The 17,713-nt window shown below is 37.7% G+C and overlaps 1 protein-coding gene across 3 annotated transcripts in view; it reads right to left on the reverse strand.

The window, feature by feature from the left end:
• Positions 1-7,687: 7,687 nt before the first annotated feature.
• The window catches only part of LOC126365988 (sodium/hydrogen exchanger 2-like), a 457,436-nt gene continuing 447,410 nt past the window's right edge, over positions 7,688-17,713 (reverse strand). For 2 of the 3 annotated variants that reach the window (XM_050008803.1, XM_050008802.1), the window contains exon 22: positions 7,694-10,138. In XM_050008803.1, the coding sequence (XP_049864760.1) occupies positions 9,912-10,138 (227 nt within the window). In that variant the 3' untranslated portion in view covers positions 7,694-9,911. Of the gene's footprint in view, positions 10,139-17,713 lie in introns of all 3 variants that reach the window. The other variant, XM_050008801.1, reaches the window with a different exon arrangement.

Here is a 17,713-nt window from a genome sequence, read left to right on the forward strand (position 1 = left end):
CAGTTATCTGACTGGTCAACAAATTGGTCTGGTGTGTCTCACCAGCCAGCAGACTTGATGACATGAGAAGCAATGGGTGTGACTCTGGGCAGAGGTCAGTACTAGGACCTCATGGGGACTGCTATTCTGTGCCGAATTGCGGTTGTGGGTCATTGGTCACTTAAATTAAGTTCTTATGTGTATTGTGCCACTCTGTCCTGGGGATCTTCTTAATTTTCTGTTCCCTGTTAAATCTGCCCTTGCCTGCCTTCCCCTCCCAGAATCGAGCCTCAAAATTGTGTAAATAGGAAGGTCACAAGCCATCAGAGGGTTACTAAATTTCACCAAATAAACACTACCGGATGTTTAGTTCACCATGTCAATTTACCAAATGTTTAAGCCCCTATAGACCTGCTTGCTGTCACTGTTTTTACATTTGTTGTATTCATGGAGGCCACCATTTTAACCTAGTTGTTTTGAAGTGGGACATTTACTCTCTTAAATTGTTTTGGAAGAATTGTAAAATATCTTTATTTATTTCTGTTAAAGTAATTTTTTTAAGGGAATATTTCTATCGTTCTGGGACTCTGTATTGATCTTGACCTTGTTGTAATACTTAAAAAATTCAAGGCAATGTCTAAGCCTTCTCACACTTGGTGAGTATTGATTTTGATCTTGTTCTAAATTTTTGTAGGTGAGAATTTTAAAATAAATTCTGAGAATTCTGGAACTCTGTGAATATTGTCGTTCATCTTGTAATTTTTTTAAAGGGATAAATTTAAAAGCAATTTTTTTAGCCCTTCTGGCACTCTATGATTATTGGTTGTTGTTAACAGGCTTTTTGCTTTATTTCGTTGTAAAGGAAAATTTTAAATGTTTTCACGAAATAATTCTAGATGTTGCCAGCCTTAAGTGGTGCTAAACTTTGGGCTTGGCCCTTCCATGAATGCCTGCTGCCACCATCAATGAAAGACTATTTCACACACTGATGAGAATGTGAACTGGAAAAAGTACGTTCTGGAACTCCTAAAACAACTTAACATGTTAGTTCAGCTACAGTTTGCATTCAAAATGATTGCAAATCCTGGGGAGACACATACCAGCAAGTTGACACATTTTGCATATTTTCATTCAATAATATATGGAAAAATGTTCTGGGGAAACTCATCTTTAGGAAAGTCAGTCTTCATTGTTCAAAAATGAGCTGTAAGAATAATATGTGGTGCCCACCTATGATCATCTTGTAGACATCTGTTTGAGGAGTTGGACATTCTGCTATAGCTTCAAAGTACAGGGTGATTCAAAAAGAATACCACAACTTTAGGAATTTAAAACTCTGCAACGACAAAAAGCAGAGCTAAGCACCATTTGTCAGCGAATTAAGGGAGCTATAAAGTTTCATTTAGTTGTACATTTGTTCGCTTGAGGCACTGTTGACTAGGCATCAGCGTCAGTTGATGCTAAGATGGCGACCACTCAACAGAAAGCTTTTTGTGTTATTGAGTACGGCAGAAGTGAATCGACGACAGTTGTTCAGCGTGCATTTCGAACGAAGTATGGTGTTAAACCTCCTGATAGGTGGTGTATTAAATGTTGGTATAAACAGTTTACAGAGAATGGGTGTTTGTGCAAAGGGAAAAGTTCTGGATGGCCGAGAATGAGTGATGAAAATGTAGCACGCGTCCAGCAAGCATTTGTTCGCAGCCCAGGAAAATCGACTCGCAGAGCTAGCAGAGAGCTGCAAATTCCACAATCAACTGTATGGAGAGTCCTACGAAAAAGGTTAGTTATGAAACCTTATCATCTGAAATTGGTTCAAGCACTGTCTGCAGCTGATAAGATTAAAAGAATAGATTTCTGTGATTTTATCCTTGCTCAAATGGAAACAAATGAATCTTTCATTTCAAAGATTGTGTTAATTGATGAAGCAACTTTCCACACTAACGGGAAACTCAACCGTCACAATGTCTGTATATGGGGCACTGAGAATCTGTGGGAAACAACTCAGTATGAACGCGACTCGCCTAAGGTGAACGTTTTCTGTGCCATTTAAGCCAATAAAGTTTTTGGTCCCTTTTTCTTCTCAGGTGCTACTGTAACTGGACTACAGTATCTGGAGATGTTAGAGAATTGGCTGTTCCCTCAGCTCGAACAAGAAGCACAACAATTCATATTTCAGCAGGCTGGAGCGCCACCACATTGGCACTTATCTGTCCGTAACTACCTGAACGTCAACTACCCAAGGCGATGGATCGGCCGCCAGGCAGCCCGTGACAGAGCACTTCATCACTGGCCTCCAAGAAGCCTTGATCTTATCCCCTGCCATTTTTTCTTGTGGGGGTATGTTAAGGATATGGTGTTTCGGCCACCTCTCCCAGCCACCATTGATGATTTTAAAGGAGAAATAACAGCAGCTATCCAAACTGTTACGCCTGATATGCTACAGAGAGTGTGGAATGAGTTGGAGTATCGGGTTGATATTGCTCGAGTGTCAGGAGGGGGCCATATTGAACATCTCTGAACTTGTTTTTGGGTGAAAAAAAACCTTTTTAAATACTCTTTGTAATGATGTATAACAGAAGGTTATATTATGTTTCTTTCATTAAATACACATTTTTAAAGTTGTGGTATTCTTTTTGAATCACCCTGTATATTTATTCCCTCATGAAGTTTATTGTAAATAATCCACTGCAGTTCACAAGCAACAATGATGTACATAATTATAATACCAGAAGGGAAAATGGCATCCATTATTCCTCATTAAGGTTGTCTTTAGCACAGAAAGGTGATATAAAAGGTCTAACATACAGCAAAGTAAAATTTGAAAACAAACTGAAAAAGTTTCTCCTTAATAGCTCCTTCTGTTCCTTGGAAGAGTTTCTGTTATTGTAATGTGTGGAAGGTGGTGGAGGAAGGAATTACTAACTCATATCTGCATGTATAAAATAGTCTTATAAATGTTCAGCATGTAGCCATATTTACAAATTAATTTATAAAGTGAATGTAAAATGACTTGTTCAACATCATTAAGATTTATTGTGCAAAATGATACATGGAACATGATACGTATTTGCTTACTTACTTGCTAGAATGTGCCACTAGACAATGCACATCTCTGTATTTTGGGGTACAGTGTCACTGGTGAGTGATGCATGTTGTTTGTTGTAGTTGTGGTCTTCAGTCCTGAGACTGGTGTGATGCAGCTCTCCATGCTACTCTACCCTGTGCAAGCTTCTTCATCTCCTAGTACCTACTGCAGCCTACGTCCTTCTGAATCTGCTTAGTGTATTCATCTCTTGGTCTCCCTCTGTGATTTTTACCCTCCACGCTGCCCTCCAGTTCTAAATTAGTGATCCCTTGATGCCTCAGAACTTGTCCCACCAACCAGTCCCTTCTTCTAGTCAAGTTGTGCCATAAACTCCTCTTCTTCCCAATTCTATTCTTCTCATTAGTTATGCGATCTACCCATCTAATCTTCAGCATTCTTCTGTAGCACCACATTTCGATAGCTTCTATTCTTTTCTTGTCTAAACTATTTATCGTCCATGTTTCACTTCCATACATGGCTACACTCCATACAAATACTTTCAAAAACGACTTCCTGACCCTTAAATCTATATTCCATGTTAACAAATTTCTCTTCTTCAGAAACGCTTTCGTTGCCATTGCCAGTCTACATTTTATATCCTCTCTACTTTGACCATCATCAGTTATTTTGCTCCCCAAATAGCAAAACTCCTTTAGTACTTTAAGTGTCTCATTTCCTAATCTAATTCCCTCAGCATCACCCGACTTAATTTGATTACATCCCATTATCCTTGTTTTGCTTTTGTTGATGTTCATCTTATATCCTCCTTTCAAGACACTGTCCATTCCATTCAACTGCTCTTCAAAGTCCTTTGGTGTCTCTGACAAAATGACAATGTCATCGGCGAACCTCAAAGTTTTTGTTTCTTCTCCATGGATTTAAATTCCTAATTTGAACTTTCCTTTTGTTTCCTTTACTGCTTGCTCAATATACAGATTGAATAGCATTGAGGAGAGGCTACAACCCTGTCCCACTCCCTTCCCAACCACTGCTTCCCTTTCATGTACTTCGACTCTTATAACTACCATCTGGTTTCTGTACAAATTGTAAATAGCCTTTTGCTCCCTGAATTTGACCCCTGCCACCTTCAGAATTTCAAAGAGAGTACTCGAGTCAACATTGTCAAAAGCTTTCTCTAAGTCTACAAATGCTAGAAACATAGGTTTGCCTTTTTAAAATCTATTTTCTAAGATATGTCATAGGGTCAGTATTACCTCACATGTTCCAAACTGATCTTCCCCGAGGTTGGCTTATATCAGTTTTTCCATTCATCTGTAAAGAATTCGTGTTAGTGTTTTGCAACCATGGCTTATTAAACTGTTAGTTTGGTAATTTTCTCATCTGTCAACAACTGCTTTCTTTGGGATTGGAATTATTATATTCTTCTTGAAGTCTGAGGGTATTTCACCTGTCTCATATATATTGCTCACCACATTTTGTCAGGACTGGCTCTCCCAAGTCTGTCAGTATTTCCAATGGAATGTTGTCTACTTCCGGGGCCTTGTTTTGACTTACGTCTTTCATCACTCTGTCAAACTCTTCACGCAGTATCATGTCTCCCATTTCATCTTCATCTACCTCCTCTTCAATTTCCATAATATTGTCCTCAAGTACGTCACCCCTGTATAGACCCTCTACATACTCCTTCCCCCTTTCTGCTTTCCCTTCTTTGCTTAGAACTGGGTTTCCATCTGAGCTCTTGATATTCATACAAGTGACTCTCTTTTCTCCAAAGGTCTCTTTAATTTTCCTGTGGGCAGTATCTATCTTACCCCTAGTGAGATAAACCTCTACATCCCTACATTTGTCCTCTAGCCATCCCTGCTTAGGCATTATGCACTTCCTGTCGATCTCAGTTTTGAGACGTTTGTATTCCTTTTTGCCTGCTTCATTTACTGCATTTTTATATTTTCTCCTTTCATCAATTAAATTCAATATTTCTTCTGTTACCCAAGGGTTTCTACTAGCCCTCGTCTTTTTACCTACTTGATCCTCTGCTGTCTTCACTGTTTCATCCCTCAGAGCTACTCATTCTTTTTCTACTGTATTTCTTTCCCCCATTCCTGCCAATTGTTCCCTTATTCTCTCCCTGAAACTCTGTACAACCTCTCGTTCTTTCAGTTTATCCAGTTCCCATCCCCGTAAATTCCCACCTTTTTGCAGTTTCTTCAGTTTTAATCTACAGTTCATAACCAATAGATTGTGGTCAGAGTCCACATCAGCCCCTGGAAATGTCTTACAATTTAAAATATGGTTCCTATATCTCTTCTTACCATTATATAATCTATCTGAAACCTTCTAATATCTCCAGGGTTCTTCCATGATACAACCTTCTTTCATGATTCTTGAGCCAAGTGTTAGCTATGATTAAGTTATGCTCTGTGCAAAATTATACCAGTTGGTTTCCTCTTTCATTTCTTAACCCCAATCCATATTCACCTACTACTTTTCCTTCTCTTCCTTTTCCTACTGTCGAATTCCAGTCACCCACGACTATTAAATTTTCGTCGTCCTTCACTACCTGAATAATTTCTTTATCTCATCATACATTTCATCCATTTCTTCATCTGCAAAGCTAGTTGGCATATAAACTTGTACTACTATAGTAGGCATGGGCTTTGTGTCTATCTTGGCCACAATAATGCATTCACTATACTGTTTGTAGTAGCTTACCCGCACTCCTATTTTTTTATACATTATTAAACCTACTCCTGCATTACCCCTATTTGATTTTGTATTTATAACCCTGTATTCACTTGACCAAAAGTCTTGTTCCTCCTGCCATCGAACTTCACTAACTCCCACTATATCTAACTTTAATCTATCCATTTCCCTTTTTAAATTTACTAACCTACCTGCCTGATTAAGGGATCTGACATTCCACACTCCAATCCGTAGAACAGCAATTTTCTTTCCCCTGATAACGATGTCCTCTTGAGTAGTCCCCACCCGGAGATCGGAAAGGGGGACTATTTTACCTCCTGAATATTTTACCCAAGAGGACGCCATCATCATTTAATCATACAGTGAAGCTGCATGCCCTCGGGAAAAATTATGGCTGATGTTTCCCCTTGCTTTCAACTGTTCACAGCACCACAACAGCAAGACCGTTTTGGTTACTGTTACAGGGCCAGATCAGTCAATCATCCAGACTGTTGCCCCTGCAACTACTGAAAAGTCTGCTGCCCCTCTTCAGGAACCACACATTTGTTTGGCCTCTCAACAGATACCCATCCATTATGGTTGCCCCTATGGTACAGCTATCTGTATTGCTGAGGCACACAAGCCTCCCCACCAACAGCATTGTCCATGGTTCATGGGGGAGGCGGGTTGAGGGGTGGGGTGGTGGTGGTGGTGGTGGTGGGGGGGGGGGGGGGGGGGCGATGTATGACAATGAAAATTCACAACCCCGCTTCCAGTAATCTCTTTCCAATGGTCCATGGTGACTCTCTACCTATAACTTCTGCCCAGATTTCAGCTACTGTCAGCTACATACTTATTAGAATATCAATTTAGACAATTTTAAGTGATCACATTTTAAATTACAAAAAGCACAAATTTGGATCTACACCTTTAATTGTCTATAGTTAATGTTCTGTTCCACCTATAGGGCGGTTCTTTGAACATGTTTCTTCACCTCAATTTTCTCTTTCCTGTGCTTATGTTTCTATTATGTACATTTACTAGTAATGAGTTTATTCTTGCCGTGGCTATGAAGTAATTCTCAACCTCCTCAGTTTCCACCATTAGAGCCCATCGTATCATACACAGCCTCTCACTGAGGAACTCCAAATACAATATCTTTTCAGTTTACCAGCTGCCCTCACGACAGCCATGGTCTACTTTGTGCTTGGTATGTCCCACTAGTAGCAGTGGTTCAGCTATCATCTGCTCAACATTGTCAGCTCCAATATACCACCTCCCCAACTATTTCCACCTGTAACCAGACTCGTGACTTGTTGTGTTGTCTAGCAAACCTGCATGTGATAGCAATGCCTTTCATCTTATGATGTCATTCATCTTATGATGTCATATGATAAGCAGCTTGAAATGTTCATCAGCCATTAGACTAATGAAACATGGATATGTGGAAATTTATTCATCTCTGGATGACAAAAATTAAAGTTCAAAACTGCAAAGAGACTACATGAATTAATCCCAATATTTTAAAAATGAAAATAGAAAATTAAGTATTCAAACAATCAATTAGACAGGACATTAATATGTGGACATAGTATCAAATCCCATAAAATAATGCACTTGGTACTTACAGAAAGTGATTGCATTTGTGCAATTGAAAACACAGCAGATGTGAATGATCTACAGTATATTGACCAGCATATTAACATTAGATACTTATATTCTGTGATGACTTGGACCACATAAAAGCTCACTTGGGAAGTAAAGGAATGTTGCATGATGTTTATAGGTTTATATGTTTTCTTTCAATATGCTCCGCTCATGGAAAATTAAACAGGTAGCCTTATAGGCACAACATGGATTTTTGTTAAATACGCCACTATTCTTTTTTCCATACATTTAAAAGTTAATGTACTGTTGTAGACTGTCTGACACAAGGGACTTCATCAGTGTTGCTTTATTTGTATGGAGAATAAAAAATTCACAGTCTGTATATCATTTATTTAAATACAAGATGGTCACAGTTACGTGACAAAAATTCTGTCACCTTAGTAGCTGCCTTCAACAACTGCACATACATTGTGTCAAGTTTCTTATACATATCACATAAATATTAAAAGTGTAAATATATAAAAGTCAGCCTACCATAGTCAAATGTAATTGACATGTTAAGCAATCTGGGAGACAGTGGAAAACAAGTTGTACATTTCTCAGTGAATAAATTATCCACATACAACCTAAGACATTTAACTTCAGTCTCTGTGAAGTCAATAGAACACTTGAAGTGATGTACAAATATATTATAAAAATAGTTGCATTTATTTTATTTCCTGAGGTAAGAAAGATATAAAATAGTAATTATTACGATGGACTTTGTCTTATTCGATTACCAGTCCATGGAGAAAAATTTTTCACATCATTTTATTTGTTTTCACAGTATGTACCATATAACAGTGCCAGTAATTAAAAAAAAGTGGTACTTATTTGGATCAAAAAATCAAGTGATGTCATGGTAATACTGAACAAAATAAAATATGCTGTACACAAAATGATGTTGCTAATTTGTCATTTATACTGTTATTCATAAATGAACAGAATAACTTAGGAACTATTTCTAGTAGTCCTTACATAGTGTAAGGAAATAGTCCAGAAGAAGTATATACATTGATCTATATAACAGAAATCCATACCAAATGTACCAAAACTGCAGTACAAAACTTTGATGTTGAAAACATTTCTATGATGTGGCTCAGAGAAACAGAAATATTTGAAGCTGATGTTGGCAACTCTGCAACAGTACCAGAAGTAGGCTAAAGATATCAAACTGTGTAGCAGTAACAGACGTTTAGTTGCCATGGAGCAGTGCATAGCAGTATTTGCCATCTGCCCAATAGCAGTATTTGCCATCTGTCCATTTACTGACATGTTGACAGTTTTACATATGTGCCATGAGAGTTTTGTGTCACTATTAGATCCTTGTGCTAAGTTCCATAATTACATGCAATTGCTACAAGCATTTTTAAAAGGCTGGTTCACATTTAAAGAGAAAGCCTAGTGGGGTTACATGGTCTGAATGTACTCGTGCCGTGCAATCTGCCTTCGAAAGCGCTTCCTATCATTCAGTGTCAAAACTTGTCTCATTGTTACAGTTTCAACAATGGTGTGTTCAAAGAATACTCCATCAGCTTCAATTTTGCCTGTACAAACTTGAGATAGTGCAACAACTGAATCATAATTAATGTATCTTGCACTGGCAAATTGTTGGCTACAGTCATTGAGGATACAAACTTTTCTCAAAATCTATGGATATACATGAAGCCTATTTTCACTCATGTGGTTACAAGAGTAAGTAGAATTTCCATTATTGTACTCAAGGAAACCCTTCTGTGCTTCACCAGTGACCTTCTCATGCTAACAAAGTTTCCATAGGGTGCACAGTGTTGTCCTGTGGGGTGAGACGCCCTTTGGTTTCTGATGGTGAACGAACCACACTGTGATGTATACACATTATGTCAACTGTTATAGACATTTTTGGCTCCAAAACTCCATACTTTTCCAAATCTTGACATCCAGCACACTTGGTTTCTACCTGCTGGGACCACCTCATACACTGCTAGTTTAATGTGACAATACATTTATGGGGATTTTGTAATTCTCAAGAATGCAATCATCACTTGGGCACTCCTGTGTCCAGATCTTCCAGTTTGTAATTTCTTATTATGGGGGCATCTGCAGAGTATCATGTACCACACCAGACAAAGAATCCTACAGCTTAGATCAAGTTACAGGTCAAAGAGGATATCACCAACATCCCAGATGACAAACTGTGCCACACTATTCAAAACATACTGAATGTATGTAACGACATGGTTATCCTCTGATTGATGTAATTTTTTAAATGTAGTGCTTGATGCAATTTCCAGTGCTGAGCAACATATTTTAAACTCAAGCAAAATTTTGTAATGTTCCTTAATTTTTTAAAATTATTTCAAAATATTCTGTTTCTCTGCACTGTATTTCATTCTTGATTTCACAGCCCTATTTTTTGATAGACATAGATAAATGAGCAGTATCTTTGTCTTCTGTCTGCAGATCTGAAAATCTTAATTCGACACAATATTGAAAAGTGGTTTTTGATCATATCCTACACAGAAATAAGAGTAACTATTGTGCTAAAAGGTATTTGCTCACATATTACATGTATTCAAAGTGATGATTCCGTAACATGGGAGTCCCGGTCTGACTTGTCAGATGCATCATCTCTTTCTCGGATGCCAGTGAGATTGTTCCCACGCAATAGTGGTGAGGCAGCTGTTGGACTGTGGGGTTCATCTGCACTACGTACAGAAAACTGCCTACTTAAGCGGCGACCAGTTCTCTCAAATATGGCATCAATTCCCTCCAACTCTTCAGGGAAGTAGCCTTCCAGTTCTGAAACATATTTCAGTGTTATTTTTAATGTCTGTAGCAAACAGACTGGAACACATTAATCAGAACGAACAATGATTTTATTACACATTTAATATTTTTGCATTTAGTCACATTAAAACCATACATTTAAGAAGAAATGCAACTATGTAATGCCTTTGGATTTAAAACTTCAATAACTGTTGTTGTCACCTCAGTTGATTTTTAGAGGTGAAGTTTCGATAGTGATAAAATGGAGGGTGGGCTAATTCCAGAGGATTATTTTCAAAATTGATGACAAAACTACACCCATCCAACAACACTTGTGTAAGATATGGAAGATGATGATGCAAGTCAATTTAATCAATTTGATGCAGTCCCAGAAGAAAAAGAAAAAGTGAGGAAAGTGAGGGGAGGCATAGTCAAAATAGTGAATTCAATTATATTTCACAACTTTAACATACTGAGAATATGGTAGTTGTAAGTTTGAAGCATTTATACAGGCAAGGTGCAGCGAACAGCCCCATTTATTTATAGCTGCACACTTATGGTAATGCCGGTGAAACGTGGTGCATATTTTAATGTTGTTATTGCTGTGACAGAATGGCTACAGAAAAGCGCTTGGGTCTTGTAGTGTTCTTAAACAAATTGCTGTGCAATGTCCTATGAGTACTGAATACCAAAAAAAAGTGCACAAGTTACTTCTGCTAATGTATGGAGCCACTGGTGGCATTTTACAGTAATTGTATTGATGTAATGGCAAAAATTGTGTGTCAGCAACCAATATTGTGGGCATCGAGGATAAAAACTATTGCAGGTAGAAGATACAAACTGAGCATGTTCTAAAAGCAATAAACATATAAATGATAACACTGGGCAACAAATAAATATGTAAAGCATAAAATTGTCAGGCATAATAATTATGAATAATAAAAAAAAAGTATCAGCAGTTTCAGCTGTTTAATGCCAGAATCAACATTCACTTCGAGGTAACAAAGCATATATTTTTATAAGCATGTGTGAAACAGTTATAACAATAGCAGCAAGCAATGAAAGCTTCACTGAAGTTCACAACAAGGGACCATTACTTCCAAAAGCTTCAGATCGTGTGTCTTTTGCTGTCTCACATTTGGATCCATTTTATAGTTGGTTCTTGCATTATTTCTCAATATTGTATACAGTTTTAAAAATGAAAGAATAGATTAAACATATTAATGAAATAATGTCACATCTGTGTGTATGGCAAAGTGTTTAATGTTTTTAATATTTCTCTTTACATTTATCAGCACCCAGATACCGATCACGAAAAAGACAAAAGACAGTTTTCAGCAAAAGGAGAATTATTCTGAGCTATGTAGCATAACAATTTTCATTCACATGTTGAATCTTCTCCTTACAAAGGTAATATTGAATATTTTATTGCCAAACCATGCTATCCATGGAACATGAAGTAAAGTACAAGATTACATTATGATCATGATAACAATATTGACACTATTGTCTCCTAGAGTAGCAGTATGATATTTCAAGATGGAGGGAGATGATAATCCCACATGGTACAGCCCCGGTGGCAAATAGGGAGTTTCTCACTGTCTTACTGGTGGACTTGAGTAAAATAAAATAGTTCTTGCAGACCAAATACATCAACCCAAACCAAATTTCAGGCTTTCTTCAAGGCTTACAACCTTGGCAGTGTCACGGTCAGTGTGAAACATCGTTGGCCACAACATGCATTTTTTCAGTTGCTTCAGACATTGAGGAAAGTTAACCAGTATCTGCTACACCAGGTGATAACCAATGCACCATCATCTTGAATGACGCAAGCAGGCTTTTGGTTTCTAGGGAACCTGCACTGACATGCTTTGAGGTATTAGACTCCCCAGGGAAGATCAGACACAAATTCTGGCCTTTTTTTGCTTCTTTCAACACAAATTCTCTTCTTAAGACTGGCAAACTGAAACAAGTTACCGATGCTTTGTCCCGATATCAGATACTGATTGCGGAAATTCAAGAAACAAGATTCACTGGTGAAAACTGCTTCAAGTCACAGGGTTATAGTATCTCCAAAGATTTGTAGTAAAAACTATCCCACACTCAGGCCTGGATTTATTGCATTCAAGAAGGTAGGCTCGATTATGGACTTCACCTCTCTCAACAGCCAAGTCTTTACCCTCTCTTTTTGGTGTACACATGGAGTTTGCACAATGGTGAATGTACATGGACCAATCAATCAGGTGAATAATAAGGACCCAGAAAGAACAGATGCATTGTGGGAGGAGCTCAAAGACATCCTCTCAAAAGTACCTGACAAGGCATCATCACTCTGCATGGGAATTTCGCTGCCCAGCTTGGCAAGGACAGAAAATATCAAAATATTACTCAAAAGGTTACTGGAAACTACCTAGCTCTTAGGGGAACCAGTTACAATGGAGAGAGACTATTGGAGTTATGCAGAGCATATAATCAGGTTTTAAAGCCAACTGCTTTGAAACACCTAACCAGAAACCAGAAGACCTGGGCATCTCCAAACTCGGACCTCAGTGAAATCCAAGTTGACCATGTCTCCATTAGACAGAAAGCAAAGAAAATATATAGAACATTAAGGTGCCGAAAAATGACAACCTAGATGCAGATCACTACCTTCTGAAGACAAAAGTTAGACTAATTCCATGAAATACCAAAAGGATACTCCCAGAAGAAAAAAAAAATATAAGTTCAACAGAGACAAGCTAAGGAGCAAACAAGAACTCACCCAGAAGTTGGAAACTTCAAATCCAGGGAACTTGGAACAATTACAGCAGCCTATAGTCAGGGTAGCTAAGGAGACAGTCCCACTCATGAAATCAAGAAAGTGTACTTTTTGGGATAAATAATGTGATACAGCAAGAAATGGAACTGCCAGAAAAACGAAATGAACTTCCTAATGCAGGAAAATCTGCATCAAAAACCCTCCATGGGATGAAGTGTGTATTCCTTAAGAACCAGATAGTACATACTGAGCAAGACAGGGTGTATATGACTTGGGACAATGGGGAGATCTGGGAAAAACCCAGGAATTTTTTCATCTGGGAGAAAACAAGGAAGAACCCAGGACTTTTTTAGATTTTACAAGCATCTGCCAACAGCAAAATGTGTCAAAGGCTTTAGAAAGACTTTGCACTACTTCATTACAACAAACTGCCTCTGATGAGCATCACATTACCACTGTTTACATTAGATTCATTTTAGCAGTTATGAGTGGGCTCATGTGCAGCACAGTGGAATTGAGTATGAGTAGTTCCTTCTTCTGCTACTCACATTTCTGCCACGAGCGGCGATAGGCCGTAAACACTCATTATCAGAATGCTACAAACAATGCATGACACCATACAGTAATGCATCTTCAGCTTAGAGTGACGTAAACACCTATAACAAAGAGAATGGCACTTATCAGATCAAAGAAAAACAAGCAATCAATTCAAACCAGTTGAAGCACGTGAAAAAGGAAGGGTACCGTGTAAATACAGATGGACACACAGCAATGGCTACCTGGTAAAGCTTAACTGCTAAGCTTACGTCTCGAACCAAACTACTGTAGCTGTATCGTCATTCATTCGACCTAAATTGTGTCTCATATTACAATGGACCAACTTTTTTTCGATTTGGAGGTGCGACCTACAACTTTTCTCTCCCCTTGAATTTCGAGTCTCAAATTTCAGGTGCAGCTAAGATTTGGGAAATTTTTTTTTCTTGATTTCGAGTCTCATTTTTCAGGTGCGGCTTAGATTTGAGTGCGGCTTAGATTCGAGTAAATACGGGAAACTAGTGATTGTGTTAGAGTTAGTGAAGCTAACCGGTGAATAAATTTTGATAATGGCAGGTCGATCTCATGCTTGAGAAACTGGAGCATATGAATGAAATGTGAAACTATTTCCTACCATAAGGCTTTTTGCTTGTAGTAGGCCTGATAGGCATTTGATATTGGTACTTCATGAATTATGGTGTGTTATGAAAATGACCATTTGTACCAAAACAGTCTTGTTTATTTTGTGTATGTTACAATTGCTTTGGTATCAGAAAGGCCTGCTTTGTTTTATCTAGCAGACAGTGACAAAATAGACATAATGAGATCGAGAAACCACACCAGTCTTGGGTACTATTTGTATTAACAGCTTTTTCAGCATTAGACGACAACATTTCGATTTTTCATGTAGCAAAACGTTGGATGAATTTTAATGAGGTAATAGATTCTTTTGCAGAAAGGAAAGCATGCCACATCATGCTGCAGCAAGATTAGAGAAAAAATGCTATGAGCTAAGGACTGAATAAATGTTTACTGTCTTGCTTGTTTCCTGTCTGTACTGGTTCTATGTACCCTGTATTTAATTTTGTCACACAAAGCAGCAAATTATTAGCTGATAGACAATAAAGAGTGGAAATTTTCTGAAGAGTTCTTGTTCTTCCAATTACAAATAATTTCATCCAGTATTAATTACTAATTGCAAGGTTTTTTAAAAAAAATAGGAGAGGCAGAATGTCAAACCAGCCGACTGGGAGCAGGAGAGGCACCATAGGACATTTTAATTTCCACTGTCCTGCATATATGTAGGTTGATGGCATGCATTACAATATATACGTGTTTCGATTCCACAGAATGAACTACAGTGCTGTATGATAGAAGAATGTGGTGTGAAGAGGCACTGCACTCTGTCTTTAGAAAGATGTGTGCTACAAAATGAACATATTTTTGAAAATTCGAAATATCATAAATCCGGGGCTGATGCGCAGAGCAGTCTGAGTTACAGTGGGGAAGTGGGTAGTCTCCACATGAACCGTGTTTACATTTAGTGATTTTGCTGTTTCCTCTTCATTTACTGCTTTCACGTCAAATGAAAACAGTCAAATGAAAACAAAGTGGATTTCTGTGGCCGGGAGCTATCAAGTGAATTAAAATACATTCACATAATTACAGAAGGCTAAAATATGTTATTAGTTTCAGATTTTATTTTATTTCCACCTTTCTGACAGTCAAGCATTAATAGCCTTGCAAAACGATTAAGTTATTTTTGTCACTTCATTAAAGAAATTTGGCTTTTATTAATCTTTTCTGCTGAGGTAGTCAATGTATTTGAAATTAAGTGTTTAATTCCACACTATTGGCTAGTGTCAACTATTCGCTACATTTCAAGTGCATGTTTTCATCTTCTGGCACATATGGCATTTTGCCATAATAAATAACCAAACATGAGATAAAACAGTACTGATGCTCCAAGAAAATTTACATCTCAAAAACCGCACTGACAATCTTAATACCAGGTTGAGGCCTACTTAATTGGGAATCTGGACATATCAACATGCACTTGAAGTATGCACTTTAAATGTGCACATTTTAGTATGGTTTACGAAATTCCAATGTTCTTGGAGTATCCCCTGATTCTTGTTTCTTTTATGACATAATATAAGATCTTTTAATGTTTTACATGTACAAACATATGAGCTTCTTACATCATTGTAGCTATGCAAGTGCAGTAATGCCTTTTATCTGGTGCTCCCTGGCAACTGCTGAAACAAATCTATTTCTAACCGGTTGTGGGAAAATTTTGCAAATGGTGGTTTGAAAAGCATTACTTTCAGAGTAAATATCCTTTTATGCAAGTTGATCTATGTGGAGAATGTATGATGAATTTCTTAAATCACAGAGCATTTGACTTTCATTTAAAAATCAACTCTTTGGTGATGAGCCATTTACAAGAATTTTGAGCCCACAAGATCAGACACTTACGCCATTATAAAAAATTTTACTGGAACGTTTGTGTGACATATCTTAAAGTGTAAAATTCACAAAAAAGATCAACATTATATGTGAAATCTTAGCTTCTCTTGCAGCTTATTAACCTTAAAGACCAATATTATACATGAAAACTTTGTTTTCTTGTACCAACACTACGTATATTAATTTAAATCATTAACTTTCCCTGTTTGTTTTTTCACGCTACTTAACAGTGATGTTGCTATTAGCTGACTACATCATGTGTCCTGTGCTCTGAAAATCCGCTGTCATCGGCTGGCAAGATCATGTGCCATGAGCTATGACTGGCTAACAGATGTGCATCACAAACTTGATTTCAATGCTCGAAAAGTAACATGCAGTATTCTGCATACATGTTGCTGCACATCAAAAGATCTTTCCAAAATGTGTTTTATCCCTGAGTTTTGTTTTCTAAAGTGCCAGGAAATTCTATGACTGTGTATAAAACCATAACCATTCAAAGAACTGATACATTTTATTATTTTAAGGGAAAATATATTGTCACTTAACATGGAAGAAGTGTGTTTTCACCTGGAAGAAAGTGTATTTTTAACTGGGAAATCTGGGAAAAATCCTGCAATTTTTTTTTCCTTGTCTGTGTATACACCCTGGAAGATTTCCAAAAATTAACACACATCATACCTAAAACCTTCAGGCACAACCTTAACAAATATAAACCTTTAAGCCTACAATTCAATGATTCCAAAGCAAATGCTGTCCATGGACGTTAATGCCTCCCCAGCTATGAGGCTCAAGAGAGTTCATTATGAAACCAATCCAAACATGTGCCCAGATTCATCTCCTCTTATGAAGGATGAAACCAGGGATATCATCCAAGCATTGAAGGACAACAAGACATCAGGTGAAATCAGATAACTGCTGAACTAAGAAAGCATACAGGGAATAAGGCAACCAGTAAACTTGTTGCAAATATTGAAGAACTTGGGGAAAGCAAAAAAATTACATGTGGATGGACCTCTGTCTTAATTCATCCATTACACTAGAAGGGACAGAACAAAGACGAACAACTACTGTGGCACCTCTCTCCTGCCAACAATTTGCAAGATCCTCTAAAAGCTCTACAGAATAGGGCAGAACAACAAATTGATCCACAACTGGAGGAATACCAAGGGGTTGCAGGAAGAAATAATCATATGCTGAACAGACTATATCCATCAGAAACAGAGAATTCATGGTACCTACATCAACTTAACAAATTTATACAATTCAACTGATCACACCAGCGTGTTTCAAATCTGTGAAGTGTTTGGCCTACATAACAACAGAAAAGTGATTAACCAGAAAACCCTAACCAACACCAGCTCTGAAGTGTAGTTCATAGAGATGTCTGGCGCCTCTGGAATAGGATAGGCATGAGACAATGAGGTGGACAATCACTTCTGCTCTTCAACAGTGTTTTAGAAAAGGTCTAGAAAATGGGGTAAGGCTAGGCTATAAGTACATGAAATTTGAAATCGCCTGTGGAGCCTTTGCGGACAATCCAGTGATCTTTTGAGACCCAATACATATGGCAGCAAAGCATTTTAACCAACTGAAGACACAGGCAGTGAAGGCTCTCATTGGAGAAGACATATTTTATGGCAAAAATAAAATCAGCACCAAGAGAATTGGAAGTCAGGCAAAGAAAAATTAAGTAGGCAGAAAAGCTTAAATACCTAAGTTAACATACACAGCCAAAACTATGAAACATAGCAGTCTTTGTATCATGCATTAACAAAATGCAAATGGCCTGTTAAGTAACTAAAGGCATCTACAAGAAGAGACTGATATCCTTAAATGCCAGAATAAGA

The sequence above is a fragment of the Schistocerca gregaria genome, chromosome 4 (assembly GCF_023897955.1).
Source record: "Schistocerca gregaria isolate iqSchGreg1 chromosome 4, iqSchGreg1.2, whole genome shotgun sequence".
Lineage (NCBI taxonomy): Eukaryota > Metazoa > Arthropoda > Insecta > Orthoptera > Acrididae > Schistocerca > Schistocerca gregaria.